At 38.1% G+C, this 24,896-nt stretch overlaps 1 protein-coding gene across 8 annotated transcripts in view; it reads right to left on the reverse strand.

The window, feature by feature from the left end:
- Positions 1-9,254: 9,254 nt before the first annotated feature.
- EVI5 (ecotropic viral integration site 5) overlaps positions 9,255-24,896 on the reverse strand; it is a 197,761-nt gene continuing 182,119 nt past the window's right edge. For 6 of the 8 annotated variants that reach the window (XM_081144976.1, XM_081144979.1, XM_081144975.1 and 3 more), the window contains one exon: positions 9,255-13,388. In XM_081144976.1, coding sequence (XP_081001102.1) covers positions 13,074-13,388 — 315 coding nt within the window. In that variant the 3' untranslated portion in view covers positions 9,255-13,073. Of the gene's footprint in view, positions 13,389-16,102; positions 16,165-24,896 lie in introns of those variants that run through there. The other 2 variants (XM_081144982.1, XM_081144981.1) reach the window with 2 other exon arrangements.

The raw sequence follows: 24,896 nt of genomic DNA on the forward strand, positions 1-24,896 counted from the left end.
AGTCTGTCATACTTCTCTAATGAAAATTTCTGTTTTGCTTAGGATTCTCTAAGGAAAGAGTCAGAGAGGGTAGCTGGAAATGTTTCCCCCTCCTTTCCTCCCTCCTTCTTTCTGTCTCTGGTTCTTCCTTCCTTTCTCATCACAAAGTTGAGATTAACTATTACTATGAACTATTCTTGGTACCAAGATTAGATACAGTATTTCTCTCTGGCATCCTAAGAAGTGGTTATTGTGTGAAATAAATGAACCGTGCTCTCATATATTTTTAAAATAAATGCGACAAAACTTGCTGTTTCTCACAACACTCAATATACATTGTTGACATTCATATAAAAATACAATTTGGTAAAAAAACTTTGGGAAACTCTGGCATTGCTAGCAAGGAAGCAGCTGTCTAGTGATCTAGTTTAATCCATGCATGTTTTAGACTAGACTGTCTGAAAAAGTGAATAAGCTGATGTGTGCTTCAAATAATCCTCCCTGAAAATTGCTCTCCCTACTGGGTATTTAAAATAAATATTGGATGACAGGGTGGGATTATACTCCCAGCTAAATCCTGGAATGGCAGCTACTCTGAGTTGTCTGAATTCAGATCCATATGCCTTAATAGACAATTCAAGGGTAGAATTTGACTTACTATGAAAGCCGAGGTACCTAAGGACAGCTGGCTATATAAAAGGCTTTTCTCACCTATAAGGGAAAACCAAAGTCAGGTGTAAGCTTTCCCCAGAGAAATTGTTTTGAGTCTGCATAGCACACACATGAGACCCTAAAGGGTCATATTCACAGAACATGGCCCAAATACTTTTTCCAACTTTATATTTTCAATACAGAAAAGTTTAAAGAATAGTACAATGGACATCTAAATAATTCCAACTAGATTCAACATCAACATAACCTTAACATAAAAAGTTTTAAATATTAACACCAAAATAAAATCTTAATTAACACTCCCAGAAGTCCTAACCTTGAGTAGTGCTACTTCCTGCCACGTTCTACAGATGAAGTATTTGTAATATCCATGGCGGTAAATAAACAAAGTTACTTATATAACATTAAGAACCAGTTAAAAGGTGAGAAATACCTACCAAATACTTACCAAATGTAATTTTATTTTTGCAAATATCTAACCTTTCTGGCAGTGATTAGCCAAGAGGGTTTTATCAGGCACTCCAAGTCTGAGATAATAAGAATCATTTTATATGCATATGGAATAGTGCTTGCTTTTCTGTTTTAGTTTTTCCAACAAAAGAGGAGTAGTCTCACTCATCTACAAAAACAGTTTTATCTCTCAGGTTTTTAAAGATTTAATATAAGTGTTAATAGGGAGCAGCAGGACAGAGTGGATCTGTGTTGAACTAGTGTAGCTGTCCTGTGCTCAGTTCCTGCCAACAGACCTAAAGGTTGAGGAATTTCAAAGCCGTAAAAAGTATAATGTTGGCATATAATAGACAAGTCATGTCTAAAGTCTGCCTCTTCCCTATGTACAATATTATTAGCCTGAAATTCAGGCTTGAAATTTGTCAATCAAGCTAATAACTAATTTTTATTGGTTGTTGATGATGAGATTGTGCCAAGTTCTTTTCCCACATTATTTCATTCAACAGAACAACCCTATGAGGTAGGCAATGTTATTATTATTATTCCTATTTCATGGATGAGGCCCGCCGGGCAAAGGTTTTTAATGTTATAAGGGTTAGGTGGCCATTCCAAATTTGGGTTTTTCATTAATCCTACTAAGGTTTTCTAGGCTTCCCAGCAGTCCTAGACAAATCATGTATTAAGAAGGTGATACCTTCATTTCCAGGGACAACTGGCTATGAATTTTCAACTTTTAAAGCAGCTTATTTTAAATTCAGCTAATGATAAATCCCCAGGTATTTGAAGGCTCTCAGGACCCGGCCATCCTGATCTAATTCCTACATGTTATGGCTGTAGGGTGGGGATGCTCTTAGTGAAGCCAGAGAAAAGGTAACTTGGTTTATAAGCCAGAGTATTCATTCTAAGGATGGTTGGAAGCATACTAGTGAAAATACAAGATTAATATATGTGAATATGACAATATACAAAGCTACCTATCAGATTAGAGAGAAAAATTCCCTCAAATGTACTTAATATCACAAGTTTTCACTTATAATGAATATACATCTTTAAATTAGATCATTTGTTTCCAAAAGTATGTTCTATAGGAAAAAGAACATTCTTTTATATTACTAATGGGAATTTTCATTTGGAGGGCATATTAGCAATATGTATCAGGAAAAAAGTATTAAAAATATGCAGACCTTCTGGTCTGGAAATTCTGCTTTTAGCAACATATCATAAGGAAAGAAAGATGTGTGTGTGTCACACTTACTTTAAGCAGTTTCATGGCAATGGTGGGGAAGACATGCCCAACAGTAGAATGTTGGTTAAATATATTAAAGAATGTTCATGTGATGTAATCTGGGATTAATGATGAAGATGAGAGCAATTCCATCACTTCCTGGCTACATAACCTTGAACAAGTTACTTAAGCTCTCCAATGCCTTCATTGCCTCATTTGTAAAGGAAATATATTTATACTGTTGTGAGGATTAAATGATTTAATATATAAAAAGTACCTAGCTAAATGCAATGTGGTATCCTGGATTAGATCCTGGAATAGAAAGAAAAGACATTAGTGGAAAAACTGGTGGGATCTGAATCAAGTCTGTAGTTCAGTTAAAACTATAATACCATGAATAATTTCTTATTTTGACAAGTGTACTATAGTTATGTTAGACATTAGGGAAGCTAGGGGAAGGCTGTATGGAAACTGTACAATCTTTGTAACTTTTCTGTGAATCTAAAATTATTCCAAAATAAAAGATTTATAATGTACTTTGCCTCTACCCTACACCATATTAAAAATGGATTGTCAACCTAAATGTAAGAGTTAAAACTATAAAACTCCTAGAAGAAAACATAGTGACCTTGAATTAGGTAATGGTTTCTTAGATGTAACACCAAATGCACAAGCAACCAAAGAAAAAATAGACAAGATGGACTTAATAAAAATTGAACAGTAAGAAAGTGAAAAGATAGCTCATGGAATAGGAAAAATGTTTGCAAATCATATATATGCTAAGAGCCTTGTGTGCAGAATACACAAAGAATTCTCACAATTCAACAATAAAAAGAACCCAATTAAAAAATGGGCAAAGATTTAAATAGACATTTCCAAAGAAGATATACAAAAGGTCAATAAGCACATGAAAAGGTAGCCCACATTATCAGTCATCATGGAAATGCAAAATAAAAACCACAGTGAGATACCACTTCAACTCACTAGAATGCCTAAAATAAAAAGAACAGATAATAAGTGTTGATGAGGGTGGGCAGAAATTGGAACCTTCATACATTGTTGGTGGGGTTGTAAAATACTGCAGACACTTAAAACAGTTTGGTAGCTCCTCAAAATGTTAAACAGAATTACCATATGATCCAGAAATTCTACTCCTAAGTATATACCCAAGAGAATCGAAATCTTATGTGTACATAGAAACTTGAACATGAGTGTTCATAGCAGTATCATTCATGACAGAAAAAAACTAGTATCAACTCAGATGTTTATCAACTGATGAACAAATAAACAAAATGTGGAATACCCATATTCTGGAATATTACTCAGAAAAAAAGGAATGAAGTACTGATACATGGCACAACATGAATGAGTCTCAGAAACATTATGCTAAGTGTAACACAAAGGGAGCATATATAATTCCACTTCTATGAAATGCCCTGGATGGGCAAATCCACAGAAACAAAGTAGATTAGTAGTTGCCTCGTAATAGTGAAGGCTGTGGGGAGGAGAGAGTAGAGAGTGACTGCTAATGGATATGGGGTTTCTTTTCTGGGGTGATGAAAATATGTTGATGTGAGTGGTGTGATGGCTGCACAATTCTGTTCATGTACTAAGAATGCTATAATCGTATATTTTAAAAGCCTGAATTTTATGTTGTGTGAGTGAGAAACGTACTTAGAATAGTTGTCAGCACCGAGTTAAGTACTATGTTTCCAAATACTCATCGCCTCTCCCTGGGGGAGTCTTAGTGGTGTGACATGCCTCAGTCAGTGAGATGTGACTGGGAGTGACGTGTGTATGTAAGGGTCTGGCAGAAGCCGGGGCCAGCATGTCCCTCACCACACCATCCCCCTCTGCTGTAAGCATCAGCAGTGCCCATCAGCTGGGTCCTGGAGTGAAAACAAGGGAGATTAGGGCAGCCCCCAGCCTGTGGCGGCCGCGTAGCACGAATGAGAAATGATGCTGTAAGCCACTGAGATTTAAGGGTGCACGGTGACAGTAACAACAGCTAGTGTCATTCCCACCACTGGCAGAAATGAGGAAGCAGACACTGTCACACCAGCACCTCAAGCGGTACATTTGTGTGGAAATAACATGGAGACAGTGGAAATAAAGAACTGGAGTGCCGATGAGAAGTCAGGCAGAGGAAGAGACGCTCAAAGCAACGGCGAGAGCCGAGCGGCGGGTGCGGGTCCTGGGGAGTCAGGCTACACACACCCGTGTGGCTTCTCTTCAGCTGACACCCACGGAGCGCCCCCTGCATGCTGAGCCCTTTGGGACTCTGGTACATGCACTGTCCCCCATTCTGCCAAAAAGCCGTGTGGTGACGAACAAGAAGCTTCTCCAATTCTGACCCACAAATAAACAATTCTATTTTAGAGGAATTAGTGAAGCAAATGAAAGGCTGCGGGATCCGTTTAAAATAGCTACAGATTGTCAAGGGCTGTGAGCCAGGCCAAACAACACACCTTCCCACACACCCCAATTGGGCCTGTGATTACTCAAATCCCAGCACCGGCCAGGGGGGCTGTCGGCCAGGAACATCCCTCCAAAGAACACAACTGGAAGGCGCTTTGCCAAAAAAGGGCAGCTTTGACTAAGGCTTAACTGGGGCGGAATGCATGACATTTTTCTTTTATATTTATACATTTATGCTTCATATCATGACTCCCCACTGTTTGGTTTTCCACTTCCTCACCTGGGAGTTTGCTCTTGCAGTTCTGGTAGCAGCTCGGCCTGGCCCAGGGGGCGGGAGAGAGGGATGTGGCTCAGAGACTCCTTTAGGCCGAGCAGCCAAAGCCTCGCCAGACAGAGGCTTAGCTGGTAGTAAGGAGGCTGCAGAGACGAACACTCATTCACGCACCAAAGGCTTTAAAATTCTCTCTTTGTAAGTGGAGCATGGCCGGTCCACTCCTGAGCTCCAGTAAAGGGCACAAGGGCAGAGGCTGGACCGTGAGGCATATGAAACAGGAGACAGTGCAGGGCCCTGGGGAGATGTCTCTTCTGCCCCCCTCGGGAAGTCAGCCAGGGCAGGGTGGGCAGGTCCACACACAACTGTGCCTTGAAGGTAGAAGTACAGCAAACAGCAAGGAGGGGCACCGAGTCCAGTCCCGGGTGGGAAGGGCAGAGGTGACGCCACAGGCTAGGCCAGCTGGGCCTGGCGAGGCAGCAGCCGGACTGGCTGCTCTGCTCGGTCTGCTGGGGGGGGGGGCTCTGCTGCTGTCCCGCCCCCTGAGGCAGAGGCAGGGAACAGTTAGGAGCTCCCAGGTGCACCTCAACTGCCACAGCATCTCTCAGCCTGGAGTCTCTCATGTGTACAGTATGCATTTCCTTTTTTTAAAAAAACCAGAGAAAACAACATCTTTAAAGTCAACCAGTTTCTTTCCACCTGTCCTGCTCTCTCCTGTTACTGAGGACAGCCTTAGAGAAGATCCTTTCCAGTCTCTGAAACATTGCTCAGCCCTGGGTGACAAGAGGGTGAAGACACAGTAGCAGCTACCTTCTAAGAACCAATTCAAGAGGATATAAAAAAGGTTCTCTGACAAAACAGATCCAGAGATATAGAAGCATGGAACAGAATAAGGGACCTCAGAGGGAAAGTGGGGGTGGGGAGTGATTAATCAAAGAACTTATATGTTTATAAGCATAACCCATGGACACAGACATTGGTATGGGGGAGGCCTGAGGGTGGGGTGGATGCAGGGTGGAGGGGATCAATGCGGGGAAAAAGGGGACATCTGTAATACTTTCAACAATAAAGATAAATTTAAAATACATAAACATAAAAAGGTTCTCTGGGCCTAAAATCCTACACACTGGTTTAAGATGCTTCATTTCTAGACATCTTTGGTAAAATCTAGAGTGAGGGAGAGAGGTAGCCATACATCCAAATCAGGAGACATTAGCACTTATGTAAGAGCAGGTCATTGGAGAGGAGACAGTGGGGCATACAGAACAGTTGTGACAGGGATCATGGTCCCTGCTCTGTCTGGTGCAGGGTGGAGCTTTGGGATGGGCAAGAAGGGAGACGGGGGAAGGGTACAAAGGAGGCCCCAAGCTGCTCATAATCTCTGAATCCCCATAGCATCATATCTGTACCTTGTGTCCCTCATTCCTGTGTGAAGCCAGGAGTTGGTCTGGTTCATCTTTGCCGCCTCAACAGTCCCTGGTTGATGTCTTGTGCAGGAGCAGTTCAGTAATTAGAGGACTCCGGAGACAGACTGGTGCATTGAGATTCTGGGTTTTCCACTGACATCTGTATTTCACAGATGTTGTTTATCCCACTTTAATAGTGAACCAACTGAGGTGCAGTGATATATTCAACTATTCATTCACTCATTCAACAAATATTTATTGTGAGCTAAGGCACTGTTCTGAATACGGGTGGTAGAGACAAAAATCATAAAGTGAGCATTCAAGTGTGGGCAGACAAACAGAAACAAATGAAGCAGTGAAAAGCATCGGCCATCACGGTCGTCGATGCTACGGAGAAAAATAAAGCTGGGAAGGGGCATTTTAAAAAGGAGGGTCAGAAAAGGCTTCCTGTGCAGGAGATAGTTGAATGGGGGGGGGGGGCTAACCTTGTGGGAATGTGGCGAAGGCCCTCCAGGAGGGGCAAGGCCAGGAAGCTCTTCTGTGACTTGTCCAGGTTTCATCAATACAAAGCTTGAGTCCCAGTCTAGTGCCAGAATTCTAAAAAAAAAACCCATTTTTATTTCATGGGCAAATACAATGGGTAAGTTTGATAATTTTTAGTTTTTTTTTCTTCTGTACATCTTTGAACATATTTAATTTATAAGCTGATGCTAAGATCTTAATATGCCCCCCCTTTTTTTTTTTTACCATTTTAACCATTTTTAAGTGTACAATTCAGTGGCATTAAATACATTTGGTGTTGTACAACCACCACCACCATCCATTTCCAGAACTTTTTCATCATCCCAAACAGCAGCTCTATATCCATTCCCTTTCCCCACACCTTTATTCCCTGCTAACATCTTCTTTATTTCTATGAATTTGCTATTCTAGGTACTTCATATCAGTGAAACCATACTGTGTCTGGTTTATTTCACTTAGTATGTTTTTGAGATTCATCCATATTGTAGCATGTATCAGAATTCCTTTCCTCTTCATAGCTGAGTAATATTCCATTTTATGTACATGTATACCACCTTTTATTTACCCACTCACCTGTTGGTCATTTGTTGCTCCTTTTGTCTCCTGTAATGCTATTATCAACACTGGTGTACAAATATCTGTTTAAGTCCCTGCTTTCTTCTGAGTATATACCCAGAAGTGGAACTGCTGGGTCATGTGGTAATTCTGTTTAGCATTTTTGAGGCACTATCAAAACTTTTCCACAATGGCTGCACTTTACATTCTCAGCAGCAATGTACAAGGTTCCAATTTTTCCATGATCAATTTTATCAACACTGGTTATTTTGTCTGTTTGTTTTGAATTGCCATCCTAGTAAGTGTGAAGTAGCATGTCATTGTGGTTCGGGTTTTACTTTTCTCACTGACACCACATTTGTGATCCATCTTTAATAGGTATATGTATTTTTAGTTTTGGTCTAGTGGCTGTTTTTTGACTCACTTCTAAATTTGTATCAGAGATTCTCAACCAGGGGCAATTTTCATTCTCAGTCCTTCCCTACCAAGGACATTTAGCAAGGACCTGAGGAAGACATTTACTGTTGTCACAACGGGCGTGCTTCTGTCATCTAGTGGGTAGAGGCCAGGGATGCTGCTAAACATCCTACAATGTACAGGACAGTCACTTGCAATAATTTGGCCCCATATGTCAATAGTGACAAGGTGGAGAAACCCTGGATTATAACTACCTTGTCATATTTCCTGTACCTTTATAAAAGTACCTTAAATTCTTCTGGGAATAAAGCAGAATCTATAGTGAACTACTGCTTCTGAACTAAGTGATAATAACATTGTGATAAAGATGCAGAAGGCATACATTTCTTCTTATAACCTCTATATGTATATTCAGATGATATATATTTGAATATATGGGTTGTCCCAAAAAATGTACTTTGGATGATAATAAAGTCAAGTGTTTATTAACATACAGTTCATTTTCAAAATTAGGTGAGTTATCAGCTGTTAAAGAGTGTATACATTTCTTGGGGTCACCCTATATTTATTGAATTAGCTGCTAATTAATTTAATAACCTAAAATACAATGAGAGGAAAATATTTCTATTACTATTTTCAAAAAATTAGTATGTTCTTGAAGGAGATAGCAAATCTAGGTATTTGGCCTTTTGTTAAGTTGAAAATATCACAGACCAGCCTCTCTGTCTGGTACTAATTACACAGGTGGACCAGCTGGATATAGTCCCTGTACCCACGGAGCACACACCTCACTAATGAGGACCTGATGTTAGGCCAAGCATTTTTTCTTTAGTGTTCTGCATCGTTTTTTCAGAACTGCAATCTTGAATTCTCTGTCATTTAAATCACATATTTCCATGTCTTTTTATTTTCTGGAGATTTTTCATTTTCTTTCTGAGCTGCCTCATTACCTTGGTTATTCATGGTATTTGATGGGTTCCTTTGACTAGGCATCTCTGTATGAGTGGCACTTGCCTGTATAGAGTTTTTCTCTAATTCTCACCCAAGGAGTGAGGATATTTTTTCCATTGTTTTGGAGAGGGAAAGGGAGAGGGGGAAGGGGAGGGGGAGAGGGACATCAGTTGGTTGCCTCTCGCATGTGCCCTGACCGGGGCGGGGATCCAACCTGCAACCCAGGTATGTGTCCTTAACCCGAAATTGAACCCGAGACTCTCCACTGCACAGGCCACTGCTATAACCACTGAGCCATGCAGGCCAGGGCTCTAGTCTATTTTTAATGTTTTGATGCATCTCCCCCTTTAAGTTGAATAGTTTAAGGAAACAAAAATTCTTATAAAATGAAAAACTTTAATTGTTTAAAGCAAAGGCACAAGTAAATATTTCGGGTTATCATACAATGTTACAATTAGAAATTCCAACAGTAAAATGAAATACATTATAATTCTGCATCTCTATAGTATACCTAATGTATTATTCTATCATGTCTTCTTTGGAGTGAAAAGAGGGAACAGGTAGATCAATGGATGTGATGTAAAAACTTGGATTATAAATAGCATCCACTTAACTTTTAACCAGAAATTTTAATTTCAGTAGAATGAATTAAATTACTTAAAATTAATTTTTAAAACTTACTGTTTTGTTAATGATAGAGCATCAAGAACTTTCTTGCTAAAGCTCAATGTTCCGATAAAAGTAAATCACTGATTTGTGAAATGTTAGCTGTAGACGTCTACTTCTACAATAATCAAGCTGGCATAAAAGGGGTTTACCAAAATGCGATTCATATACCTTCCTTATTTAAAGCTGAAGATTATAGTGCATTATGTAAAAGATAAAGGATAACTGAGGAACCAAATAATTTCTTATGCCAGAAATAAAATATTTTAAAAGGTCTAGACCTTGTTTTCAATCAAAGGCACTATCTGGAGAGTAACAAGTTGCATCCCGAGCCAAGAAAAGTTGTTGGGGTTTTTTTTCTTCCAAAATAGCCAGCCAGTTAGTTGGGATTTGATGTCTCAATTAAGTCATCAAACACTGAGTGCCTAATATTTATCAATAAAAACGCAGAAATTGTGAAAATTGCATCTTTGACTTTTTCCAGGATGAAAAATTTACTACTAATTTTTTAAAAGGCTGTTGAAATATTTTGATCTAAAAGTTCTGTTTCATTACCTCAATACAATTTCCATTTTATTCAGATCACTTGTAAGCCTCTACTCTCAGCCTTTCAGCCTAGGATGGCAATGACACTAGGAAGGTGACTAGACCAAGGGAGTACATTCTAAAAAAATTTTAAATATTTATTTCATTCACTTCCTCCCTGCCCCAATATTCCTCAACTCTGTTTAACTGAATAACATTTAAATGACAAAATACTAGACGCTAATTAAAATCTATCAAGAAAACACTGTCTAATGCCTCTAAGTTTTAATTTGAATGAAATGGAGTAAAATCAGAGCATAGTATACTATTGCATCCGAAAGGTCAGGAAGATTTTGAACTCTTCTAAGGACTATCTGAATTGAACATCTTGAATGGGAAGACTGTTTCTCATTTTTTATTGTCCAAATTACAAGAGTATTAACGGATTAAAGTTTACTTACCATGATTCTTTTAATACCTAATTCCTAACCAGAAACAGTACTTAGGAAATTCTCTAAGAATATCTTTCGAAGTTAAGAATTCAAACATGATTACAGAAAGGTGTTCTTTCTTTTAAAGTCAAATGATAACACTGACTCCATGAAGCTTACCCTAAAGGCCAATCACTCGTACTTTAACGAGCAGAGCTGGGATTCTGGATTCTTTCTTTCTCCATTTCCAAAGGTACAGATAGCCTTCCAAATTTGTCTATGGCGTCAAAGACTTCATGATATAAAACAGCTGGCACACTTTTCATTTTGAATAGTTCTGAGTACAAGATCCACTAAGAAATTTTAGGTTTCTAAACTATTACCTCAACAGCAAAAGCCAATGGTCCAATTTTTTATTGACACAAACTGAAGAAGCTAGCTTACATTTTACAGTATCTACATCAAGGGTCAGCCAACTTTTTCTCTAAGGAGCCAGACAGTAGATGATTTAGGCTACTCGGCTTTGCCATGTAACACAATAGTAGTGGCCACAGACAATAAATAATGGATAAAAATGAGTATTCAATAAAACTTTATCAATACTAAAATTTGAAATTTATATTTCATGTGACAAAATATTATTTTGATTTTTTCCCTTCAATTATTTGAAAATGTAAAAAAATACCCTTCACTTGTAGGTCATGTAAAGACAGGCAGCCGGCTGGAATTGGCTCATAGCTGCTGACCTGTGGTCTAGATCATTCAGATTTCTTGATGTGGGTGTCAAAGCAATCATGTGGCCATGAATCATCCCATTTCACTTAGGCATCAACAGCCTCTAGGCTGACAGTGATGAACCCCCAAAGCACCAGTCAGGCAATTCTAGTAGTAATATCTACACTCACAAGCTGTGAAATGTGATTTAAACTTATTTAAAATCACATTAATTGGTCAGAAAAGCTGGGAATCGAGAAATTCATTAGCTAAACCTTTTCAAATGTTTTGGTGTCAGAGAGATCTGAATGACAATCGTGGCTCTGCTACTTACTAACTTGTGACCACAAGTACATTACTTAACCACTAGAATTTAACCTGGTGCTACAGACACAGATGCATCTTTTCAATCTCCTTTCCCAAGCGAATATCTACAAAAGGCTTGCTGGAGGAACCTAGTCCATAGAGATGCATAAGGCTTAACTCCTGGCTTTAGACAGAAAACTAATTTTGCCTCTTATACGCCATTCTGTAATATATATATTTTCTGCTTGTAACATATTGTGCAAAATTATATCTCCATATATACTGAATTCTACCTACCCCTTTTACCCTCCAAGGCTATTTTTCATAGGCTGCTGCTGAAAATAAGAGTGGACAGCATCCAGTTAACACATTCTTGTTGTCTTTTCCATAGTGTAAGTGTAATTTTCCTAGGAAAAAAAAGTCTAGATGATTTAAAAAAATAGGAAGAATTGGTAGGAAAGAACTCTTATGGCTTTATCTATAGATTAGTAATTAGAGAATCTGAAGATAATACTCATAGATTATTTGCAGATATTATTGTTGTGTATCTCGGACTTTAGTCCATTGCTTAATTTATATTAAGCAGAATATTAGCACTAAGTAATGTGTGCTCTAACCTCTTTAATCATGGACAATTTATTAGTTTCATACATATGAAGTTAAAAGACTTCACCAATAGTGTTTTTGAACAAGCAACCAGTTATGAATCTGCTGCTGTTGAATGCTAAGCAAAATACTAAAGCTATTAAAATATTAGTGTTTGGTTTTATTTTCAATTTCCTTTTAACTCTGTATTTACAGAAGTCCTGTTAGAATGCAAAAGGCAGTCATTTTGCAACATGTACATTCTCCATATAAAATGATGTTCAATGTTGGGTGATGCAGATTTATAAATTATGTACAAAAACCCAATATATTTGTAGTTAACTTACTGCTCTGACACACAATATATGGAAGTATCATATGCACATAAAAATTAGATATTCAAACAAAACTTAAAACTCTCAAGACAGAAAATCATTAATTTGTATTTAAAATATATATATGGAAAAAAGACACTGTGTTTGGGAACTTTCAGTGGCCCACTAATAAAGCAGTAATTTCAACTGAGAAAAATAAAAAGTCCCTCAAACACAAAAGCACAAAATAAATCAGATGTATGTCTTGGTCAAATGTTTGTAGACAGCTGCCCTGAAAGCAAATTGATAAAATATACAATATGTTAACTGAGCATAAAATATTGCACAAGAACAGTTTTGTTTGAAGAAAATTAAATTTTCCATAGTTCAGAACTTCAAAATGGTTCTCACATATAGATATAATTGCATTTTCTACATGAAACATTAATATTCAGTAATACTGCTAGAATCCTTATTTTTCACATTAACCATATTTCAGTCTACTTTATGGCAATGGTCAGTCAGTGGTGAAGGTTTGGCAAAGACAAAAAGGCAGATAAGATTGAAAAATACATATATGTACATATGAAACAGATCTGTCCCCAAACCCTTAATCATATAACTGATCCCTTAAAAAATATCCACAGTCTAGGTTCACAGTGATGGTCAGACAGTGGTCGAGTACGATTCTCTTTTCCTTGGGGGCTGTTCATTTTGAGCCACCTGACTGCTCTTTCTGGTCTCCACCACACTGTCTTCTGTTTCGCTTTCACTACCATCTGTCACAGCAGGGTCCAAAGACATTGCGCCAGACTTTCTGTGCAAAGGAAAACCAATGCCACTCTCCCGTAAGGAATTCTCTATGAGATCTTCATCCGAGGAATGGACTGATTCGTCATCTCCTATTAAATGGTTGACAATGTGGATTCCATCAAAAGGGGGTTGGCCCGAGAAGCCCCTCTGGCCTTTTAGGCATCTGAGCTGTCAAAACAAAATCCAAGTTAACACACTCAACTGGGGGAAATACATACACGCCCCCACCAAGAAAGCAAACATTTCATGTTTAAGGAAGGGGAAACCTTGATCTTTTCCCATTTATAGGTATAACAGTAACTACCAATTTTCGAGTCGCACCTGTGTGTTACATAACAGGCACATACCTTGTTATTTTAATTGAAATCATCATAACAGTACTATATGGTAGATTTTGTTATCCTCACTTCAGAGATTAGGAAATAGAGACTTAAGTAGAGCAAGTTGCTAAGGGCACACAACTCACCTAATTTCAACAACTAACACAGCATGGCTAACCTCATTACATACCTCTCCAGTCCCTGGGTTATTCTGAGGTAGATCGCAGACATCCTATCAGCTCACCTGTCAACATTTCAGTGTGCATCCCTAGAAGACATGCACTTAAAGACCACACTCCAGGCCACAGCACACACTGTCTTAAGAGCACGTCTCCTTTACAAATCATTAAAATTGGTTTTAATGTCCTGTTACAATAGCCTAAGAGCCACCACCACTATCACTCTGTAGGGCAGGAATGCTTCCTCCCACTAAGGCAGTTTCCCCCTGTGTGGGGAATGGCAGTAATGTCTAACAGTTCTGCCTTCTCTCCCCTACTCCTTTCCTGGGGAGGAGTGACTTCTCTCACCACTGAGTAGGGAAGAGGAACTGCACGTATTGCTCAGCTATTTTTCCCTCTTTCCAAAATCTTTGGGAGCCAGGCTCTGTTTCTCTATCCCTGGAGTTTTATAGGGTGTGACCCTCAAGGGGGAAGGGTTGTGGAGATCAAATGCTACTGGGTGGGCAAGTCTCACTAATTCTAGAGTTCAGTACTGAAAAACCCACTGTCACTTATCTAAACCACATTCTCCAAAACCAGTTTTATCAGAATTCAAGGTTATTTCTTTTCATCATCTGTCACTTCTCTGCCTAAGTTCCTTTAAATTCCCAAACCCACCACCATGGATACTACTACTTATACTGCCATGTAATTAAGACATTTGCCCTGTGCTCAAGAGTTTATGCTTCAAATATAAAATTTAATTTTGATATCGTTACATTAAAAATGCAAAACAATAATAAATAATTAACTACCAAAACCTGCTTTATCAAGAATATTGCTGAAATAGACTCCATTCTCCTACCCTTATCACTACTATAAATCTTCAATTTTGTTTCTCAGGGACAAATTCCTGGCCACTTACTATCTTTCAAATCTTGAGATAAAGGCAATGCGAAATATTCAGGAAATATTACATACACTTTCAAAACTAACGGTTCTGAGAGTAAATACATTACAGCTTTGCCATAACACCTCCCGGGTTTCCCTACAGACTTCCAGGAAGATGTGAAGAAACCTAACACTCCCCCGCTAGTATGTGACAACAGGACTCAGAGGGGTGCTGGGACTCGGTACAATGATGTCTGCCTCAGGAGAACTTGCACCCATAAAGAAATCCCTGTGCCCTAGGCCAGGAGAACAACATTGTAGTGAGGTACAATGTAACTAAAATAACACCCTTCTCCTTGGCAGGGCAGAAGGGATACAAACTTGGAGTTGAATCTACAGGGAAAAGGCACAGAGTACCACAAAGCCTCCCCACGGTTGTGATACACACTGCATTACAACTGCCACATTCTGATGCAACATCCTATCACCATATTGCAACACATGATTTATAGCTCCAAGTGTTAAATTATGTCAGTTAATCTCTTCCTTTCTCTCTTTTCCCCAGACCCTTTTGAAGAAATGCTAGGGAACACGTGTCTTCCTTCTTCCTGGCTGTTAGGAAGGAGGAGCACAGCAGAGGAACCACAACTTCCCAGTTGTTTGGAAAGTTGTAGCTTTCCTCTGCTCTCACAAAATTTATTGCAATTTTTAAAACACTGCAGCCTCAAATCAGATGTTAATAAGCAGCCTCAAATATTATATAAAAATAACTATAAGTTGAGGGGTCACTTCCTCAATGTCAAAGGAGATGCAATTAATGCTTCTTTATTTGAGAACTGCTAATCTAGAATAGCAAAGGCAAAGAGGAATTTTTTTGGTGGACAAAAGGAAAAGTTGAAGGTAAGAGACTATTTGGTAAAACCGAAGCTATTACTTAGTTATCCCCTGGACTGAGGAGGAAAATGGACTTCGGGAACGGAATTCCAGGGTGCTGAGTACGCAGAGGGTGATCTGGGAGGGGCTGGACTCCAGGGCGGGATGTCCTCCGGGACTTCTCTCCCTGGGAAGTGGGATTTGGCTGGAGGAAAACCAGAGCTGGGCCCTCTAAAGCACAAAGCCTTGGGTGTCTAGATCTCAGAGCTGTACTGCATATCCTTATTACTGTACTTCAGGAACTGATTATATTTAAACAGCAACAAAAAGCAGATAATTGAACTTCTCAACCCAACTGTCCCCCCAAAAACTTTCAGGGACATTACTGGTAGCCAACTTAGATTTACGGATCTCAAAATATGGTCCACTGATCATCTGCATCAGGATAACAGAGGATGCCTATTAAAAATGCAGAACTGCTTCCCAGATCTAAGGAATCAAAATCGGAGAGTGAAATCCCAGAACCTACATTTTTAAGAAGTATCTCAGGATACTGATATCCTCAGTTTGAGAATCACTGTGGTAGATCCTCTGTTCCAATGAAACAGGGCTGAGTCAGAAAGGAGCTGACAAACCTGAAATGGAACTCCTAATCATTCAGGACAAAAGTGCTTCTGAACTACGGACATCTCCTGTGTATGTCTGGTAATTACAACAAACAGACACCATCTCTCAGCAGTACAACCAAGCTGGGCGAACTCCACCCTCCAGTAAGGAGCACTCAGTTTAAACATCTTTTCCTGAAACTTTCTCCTGGTAGGGTCGAGGAATGTGTAGGTTCAACAAATCTGAACAGGTTTGATGCACAACCCAGGGTAAGGACCATTGCTCTAGGGAGTGTTCTCTTTGTTTTGTTGGTTTTGTTTGACATCTCTTTGGGGTCAATGGTAGGATTAGGAATCTGACAAAAGCTACTAACTCTGTGTCTTGAAAGACACATACCTTTCAGGGCATAGGACGACACCCAACCAACTGAGCCACACCGGCCGGGATAAAACTGCCTTATATTGTGAGAAGATGCCATGTAGGAAGGACTTTCATAGCTAGAGAGAAGTCAATGTCAGGCTTCAAAGCTTCACAGGACAGGCCGACTCTCTTGTTAGGGGCTAACGCACCTGGTGACTTTAAGTTGAAGCCAATGATCATTTACCATTCCCAAAATCCTAGGGCCTTTAAGAATTATGCTAAACCTACTCTGCTTGTGTTCAGAAAAAAATATTCCTTTCAAATTATTACTTCTCATTGACACTACACCTGGTCACCCAAGAGCTCTGATGGAGATGTACGAGATTAATGTTGTTTTCATGCCTGTTAACACAACATTCACTCTACAGCCCATGGATCAAGGAGGAATTTTGACTTTTAAGTCTTATTATTTAAGAAATAGATTTCATAAGGCTATGGGTGCCACAGATAGTGATTCCTCTGATGGATCTGGGCAAAGTAAATTGAAAACCTTCTGAAAAGGATTCACCATTCCAGATACATTAAGAACATTCATGATTCACAGGAAGTCAAAATATCAATATTAACAGGAGTTTTTGAAGAAGTTGACTCTGAACCTCATGGATGACTTCGAGGAATTCAAGACTTCAGTGGAGGAAGTAAATGCAGATGTGGTAGAAACAGCAAGAAAACTAGAATTGAAAGTGGAGCCTGAAGATCTGACTGAATTGCTGCAATCTCATGATAAAACTTTAACAAATGAGGAGCTGCTTCTTACGGATGAGTAAAGAAAGTGGTTTCTTGAGCTGGAATCTACTCCTAAAGATCCTGTGGAGATTGTTGAAATGACAAACAAAAATTTATTACTTTTTTTCTTCAAAGATTTTTTTAAATTAACTTTTTTTTTTTTGGAGAGAGAGAGGAAAGGAGGAGGAGGGAGAAACATCAATTTGAGAGGGAAACAGCCACTGGCTGCCTCCTGCATGTCCCCTACCGGGGGTCAGCCCTTGACCTGGGTATGTGCCCTGACTGGGAATGGATCTGACCACCTTTCAGTGCCCAACCAACTAAGCCACACTGGCCAGGGCGACAACAAAGGATTTAGAATATTACATAAACTTAGTTGATAAAGCAGTGGCTGGGTTTGAGGATTGACTCCAATTCCGAAAGAAGTTCTACTGTGGATAAAATGCTATCAAACAGCACTGCATGCTACAGAGAAGTTGGTCAAGAAAGGAAGAATCAATTGATATGGCCAACTCCATTGTTGTCTCATTTTAAGAAATTGCTGCAGCCACTCCAACCTCCAGCAACCTCCACCCTGATCAGTCAGCAGCCATCAACATCGGTGGGCTGCCCCATCCTTCACAGGACCCTCATGGTTTGCAGCCCAGCAGCCTAGCAGCCACTGCAATAACAGGGCTCGGCAGCCCGGCAGCCACTGCCTCCGCACTTCCATCTGATACTGTGTACATTCTTGTGTGATAATATGAACTCTGCAGACCCTGCCTGCTGCCTCCCCACTTCCATCTGATACTGTGTACATTCTTATGTGATAATATGAACTCTGATTTTACTAGATGTTGCTTTAGGATTGATTCTTTTAACTATTATATTGAACCAAATGCTATTGCTATTCTTGTAAGTGAAAGGCAAGTATCAGCAATTTCACTTAATTTAATCAACCTCATATTAAGTTAGTTTTGTATTATAAGTATTGATGCAAACTCCCTCAAAAATCTGTGGGAAACAAGGCAGGGTATAAATCTAAAAACAGACACTTCCCACCATGCATACTGAGTTTCTTGGTTTCAGTTATTTGTTTAGTTGTATTTCAAGAATAAGGTCATCAATAAAACCTCTACACTATGCTTCCAAATTTATTTGTAGCTTGATCATCTTGATTATAAAGTAGTTACACTCACCAGAACAAAACCCCCAAATAACTCAACAACATAAAAACAAAACTATTTAAGTTTTTTTCAAATTATATGTGGTTTAACACTGGAATCCAATATTTAAAATTAGCAGTGCCTGGAAAAATATAGAGTGACTGATTGCTGTACTTATATCCTACCTCTTCTGTTAGCCCCTGTGGGAGGGATTGTTTCTTATCATTTTTGTATCTTAGAACCTAGCATTCTGACTTGATGAGGGTTGGAACATGAGAAATGTTGATTAAATACACTGAAAAGAGGGCATGATTCTTGAAAAAATCCCTCAGGTACTGACTACTCATCCCATCCTCTTAAATGCTGAATGAAAGTATTAATAAGCAGATAGATGGGAGCACTAATATATACATAAGATCCAAATAATGTACTATTTCTTACCTGATGTGGACTGCTTCATCATGTTATGCATTAAGAGACAGAGTAAAAAAAGTAAAAACACACAGAATTTATTTAAATAATACTGAAGACATTCTGACATACTCATTATAACTTAAAAAGTTAACAAAATCATAACCTCTCACTATCAACAAAGAGATGAGACTTCAGGATTTCTCAGCGCATATTAAACAATGCTGACCTAAGAAAACATTTAGCGATAAGAAAGGAAAGTGGTAAGCTAAGGTATTATATAACTTTAAAGAATAAAGCATGAAATGCAGTATAGTTAATAAGAAAACAGGAAACTGTCATGTTCATAGTCTGATGAACATAGGTTTTGACAGGAAACAGCAGAGCTTCTAACTACATGATAGTAAAAATTCAAACACTAAAAAAGAGCATTAAAAAACTATTACAGCTATTTCACAGAAACAGTATCATTACAATTTTAAAGCAGGGAGAGCCTGCAGGGATGGATATTCCCATAGGAATATCCATAATCATCAAGGGTATATAAGTATTTAAATTTTTTTTTGTTAGTCTACTTCATTAGCTAAACTAAACCACTAAAGGTTAAGACAGAATTTTCTTTTGTAAAACAGAGAAGTGTTGTAGTTTTGGAGATTTATAGACTTTAAATATAACTTCTTAGTAAACAATAGAGAAATCGGTGCTAAGAAAATTTTATCACCTGAGCTAGTGCCCATGTGAATGGAGGGGAGATGTTCTCTATGCCTTTGCTTTCTTTCAGCACATCACAGAATACTGGTAACTTGAGAAAGTTAGGGTTGATTTTTATGATTGGTTTTAAAAATACACACAGGTTATATTCTTCCTCAATTTTAACATACTGGGGTGATAGAACTAATAATAAACCCTTAGATATGAAATAAGTAAGTCAGAGAAGGACAAATACCATATGATTTCACTTATATATGGAATCTAAAGACAATATAAAAGAACAAACAAAACTGAACAGGTTCACAGACACAGAGAACAGACTGGTGGTTGCTAGAGGGGAGGGGGTTTGGAGGACTGGATAAAAAGGTGAAGGGATTGAGAAGTACAGATTGACAGTTACAAAATAGTCACGGGGATGTAAAGGACAGCATAGGGAATAGAGTCAATGATACTGTAGTAACTATGTATGGTGCCAGGTGGGTACTGGAAATATCAGGGGGAACAGTTTGTAAAGTAGATGATTGTCTAACCACTGTGCTGCACACCTGAAACTAATACAAAATAGTATTGAATGTAAACTGTAATTGAAAAAGGAAAATTGTAAAAACTCTTAGATTTATGTGATGCTCTCCAGTTAAAAGTACTTCCATGCATATTATTTCAAGTTCACATTTTTCTCCCCTGTGTGTGATTGGAGGCTGGCTGGTGCCACTACCACTTTTCAGATTCAAGAGTAAGGAGGAGGAGTGCACTGAGTATTTTGAAAGACTATCAATCCACAACAAAGTGGAAAAAAATCATCCACACACACAAAAAAACCCCTAACCAAATGAACTTTGATCACTACTAGACAGGGTTTAAACCACTGAAGTGAGTCATGTGATACCACCAAGTGAAGTGCAAAACAGTTGCAGTAAGTTTCCAAGACTGAGTCATATCAGATTATAAAAGCTCCTACTTGTACATTTGGGTTTGTATAATCAATCTGTAAAACTAAATGTAACTTTTCTTTAAGAGATGTACATTATATAACATTTTAAATAAACGCTATACTTTATATAGAAAGATGGACATAAACTTCAATAATCACATAGATTTGTATTTTTAAGTTCTAGAGGCTTTAATTTCCTCCCTGAAAGTTTAATCAGTAATTTTGTTGAATTCTTTATAGAAATTCTTTATTTTCTCAGTTTCCAAATTTTAAAATAAATACAAATGGGAAATGGTATGCTAAATTTATTCTCAACTTTCAGCTTCTTTAAAAATGGAATTATACACATGACAAAGATTAAAACTAGTAACAAGCACACAAACCAAAAGATTTCCAGTGAATCAGAACAGGAAACCAATAAAAGTGATCAATTGGAGGTCACGGCTTTTTGATCATTGCGTTACAGAGAGACAAGAGCCAAGCCAAATTCAGACCTACAGTGCTTAAAAGATTTTTTTAGAAATTCAAGAATTTTACTATTAAAATAATATAAAATAGACAATGCTGAAAATGTTTCTGGCTGTAAGCTAAGTAAAACGTTTCTTAAAACCAGATAAAACACTTAAAATTTAAAAAAAGTATAGATTCTATGTTAAATGTATGAAATGCAATAGTTAAAACTCCCATTTTTAGAAGCAAAGAAAAATATGTATGCATATTAATAAGTGAAAAAGGTGGAAAGCTTGAAATTGAAGAAATTTATACTATGTATTTGTCACTAGAGAAGGAGAGGGGGGAAGAAATAAAAGTCATTTACAAAGAACTCAGTCTTTCTATAGTGCATACTTAGATTTATCCAGTATACTGGGTCAAACAAAACGAAACTGCATTGTCCTCTTCCTGGCAGCTGACATATCTTGATAAAATTGAAACCATTAACATTATTTAGATGGTAGTCTAATGTCAATGGTGATGAGGTTAGGAATATATGAGGCTCTATGTAAATTTATGACCAATTACAGGAAATAAATCACTTCACATTTGTTTCACTCTGAACTTTTAAAGCTACATCAAAGTACCCTGTACATTTCATTTGATTTAACCTTTAGCTGAAGCACTGAAAAAACTGAAACCTTTAGCAAAACATCCTCATGAACACGAAATACTTTTCTATCTGGATTGAATTCTTTTAAGAGGAATCATTTCTCTCTAAAGCTAAATAATAGGTTTTAACAGTCTATCCAATCACTTAACCAAATTTTAGATAATTTACCTGATAAAGAACTAGAATTTAAAATATATAAAGAACTCCTACAACCTAATTATGACATGAGCAAAGGATTTGAAGAAATATTTCTTTAAAGATATAAATGGCCAAAAAGCATATGAAAAGATGCCCAATATCATTTGCCATCAGAATACAAATCAAAACCTAGATGAGGTGACATTCACACTTATTAGGATGGCTACAATAAAAAAGAGAGATAATAAAAAGTATTGGCAAGTATGTAGGGAACTGGAACCTTCATACACAGCTGGTAGGAAGGTACAATGATACAGTTACTTTGGGACACAATATGGTAGTTCCTCAAATGGTTAAAGAGAGAGTTACCATATAACCCAGCAGTTCCAGTAAGAACATATTCAAGACAAATGAAAATGTGCTTACAAAAAAACCTGTAAATGAATGCATGCAGCATTTATAATAGCCAAAAAGTGGAAATAAGTCAAAAGTTCATCAACTGATACATAGGATATAAAATGTGGGATATCCATATGATGGATTATTAGGCAATAAAAAGGAATGAAATATTGATATATGCTATAACATGAATGAACTTTGAAAACATTATCCTAAGTAAAAGAAACCAATCATAAATGACAGAGTATAATTCCATTTAAATGAAATGTCCAAAATAGGGACATCTATAAAGATAGATTATTGGTTGCCTAGGGCTGGGTGAAGGGGGCTTGGAGGAAATGAAGAGTGACTACTAATGGAAGTGGGATTAATTTTTAGAGTGATAAAAATGTGAATATACTAAAAACCACTGAACTGTACACTTTAAATGGGTTAACTGTATTTTATGTGAATTTTATGTCAATAAAGGTGTGTGTGTGTATGTGTATGTGTGTGTGTCTCTGTGTGTATTTATTTTGTAGGTGTGTTTCCAATGAAGATATTGCCAGATTGAAAATAAATAATTTTCTATTTAGGAAATGTAGAAAATGTAATTGAATTTAAATAATTCACCAACAATGTTAATTTTCAACATCCAATTTTTTCCCTCAACAGAAAAAGAAATGGTGGCTACTGTCTACAGCGGGGTGGGGAACGTGCAGCCCACCGGCCGTATTCAGCCTGTGAAATCATTTGGTCTGGCCCTGCCAAGGCCTCACCAAAGAGAAGCTGTTTCAGCCATCACATTAGGATTAGTTAATTAAATATAGCAGGCTAATTTTTAAGTTGATGATTTTGTATAGCCCTCAAATGATGTTGTAAATAATCAAATGGCCCTTGGCAGAAAAAAGGTTCCCCACCCCTGATCTAGAGCTTCATTTTAAGTAGGCAGAAAATATTTGCAATAAAAGTTTTAATGCTTTAGATTGAAGTATTAAGTAAAAGAATGCATTTGTAGCATTCATTTCCCCCCCCCCCCAGAAACTAAAACTAACTCCTGATGAAAAAATAATTTTAAAAACACATAATATACATACACAAACCATGCAAGTGTCACGTTTTGTTGCTGAACACAAAATAGGCTTTCAAACAGACAAGGTCAGTATCCCTCTCTTCCTCATTCTGAGTGCTCACAGGCTGCTTAGGTAAGATTGGGCACTTGCAAACCACATGACCTAATGAATGCTATCTTATCATATCACAGGTTCCTCAGACTGACCACAACAACCTAAATCAGACAGGCAGCAAAGGAGCACTAAGTCTTTGACACGTATTATTGGCATGACATTTCAGCTGTCCAACTTGTGGGGAGTAAAAATCTGATTATCTCAGGTCCAACTGCATCTATGAGATATGGTCCATGAAAAGCACATGATTTACTGCACTAAAGACTTCCAACAACAATGTACAAATTTTAGTATTTGTAAATCTGAGAGAGCTAGCTGTTCATCTTTTATCAAATCTCCTTTAATTGACAGTAAATTTGTGGAGCACATTTTCAAATGTTCCTAGTTTGAGTACTATGTTACTGTATCTTTTTTTTTTTTAAAAAAAACTAGCATTTAAAAATTGAATTACTTGATGGAAAAAAATAAGGTTTTCTAAATAATTGACTATATTTCAAAGTCCTGGCACAGGTGAAGAAACTGGACTCATACTTAAGAATATATAGCACTGAGCCCGGCCAGGCGTGGCTCAGTGGTTGAGCATCGACCTAGGATCCAGGCGATCGGGGTTCGATTCCCGGTCAGGGGCGTGCAGGGGGCAGCTAATCAATGACTCTCTCATCATTGATGTTTCTATCTCTCTCTCTCCCTCTTCCTTCCTCTCTCTGAAATCAATAAAGATATATTTTAAAAAATGTTTAAAAAAAAAGAATATATAGCACTGAAAAACAGTGTTATATATTGGGTAGCTTGGTGAATAACAAAAGAAGACTATCTAAATTAGATGGAAAAGACTCAAATTGACTCTGAGAAGCATAATTTGGACCCAGGCTTTAAAAGGAATATAATTCAAAACATAATCAAGGAAGATTATATTTTATGAAATTCCTTATTTGATTAAGAAAGCTTTACCCTCAGCCATCACAAAAATCTCTGCAAATGCCCTTTTCAGTACCACACACTAAAAACTGATGAGCCAAGAATCGGAAAGTCTCTCTCTCTGGTTTCAGAGATGCCCCTCTCTATTGATTTCCCTCCTACTTTTGTTTTATTTTTTTACTGAGAGATGATAGATAGATGATGATAGATAGAAAGAGAAAGAAAGGAAGGGAGGAAGGGAGGAAGGGAGGAAGGGAGGGAGGGAGGGAGGGAGGGAGGGAGGGAGGGAGGGAGGGAGGAAGGGAGGAAGGGAGGAAGGGAGGAAGGGAGGAAGGGAGGAAGGGAGGAAGGGAGGAAGGGAGGAAGGGAGGAAGGGAGGAAGAAAGAAACAAACACTGATTTACTGTTCCACCTATTTATGCATTCATTGGTTGATTCTTGTATGTGCCCTAACCGGGGACCAACCTGTAACCCTGGCATATCAGGAAGACACTCTAACCAACTGAGCTATTCGGCCAGGACCTCCCTCCTACTTTTCATAGCTGCTCTTTCTCAGTCTCCTTTGTGAGCTCTTAACTTGCCTCCAAACCTTTGCATATGACGGCCTCTCTCCAAAGACCCTTCTGCTCTCCTTTTCCTGGCTATCTTTTCTTTCAACACACAACAAGAGACCTTTTGATATGTTTCTAGGCCATGATGCCATGTGGTTCTACAACAGCACTGCTCAAATTGATTGCCTCTCCCTACCAGTCTGAATT

Source organism: Miniopterus schreibersii, assembly GCF_964146895.1.
Source record: "Miniopterus schreibersii genome assembly, chromosome: 8".
NCBI classification, from domain to species: domain Eukaryota; kingdom Metazoa; phylum Chordata; class Mammalia; order Chiroptera; family Miniopteridae; genus Miniopterus; species Miniopterus schreibersii.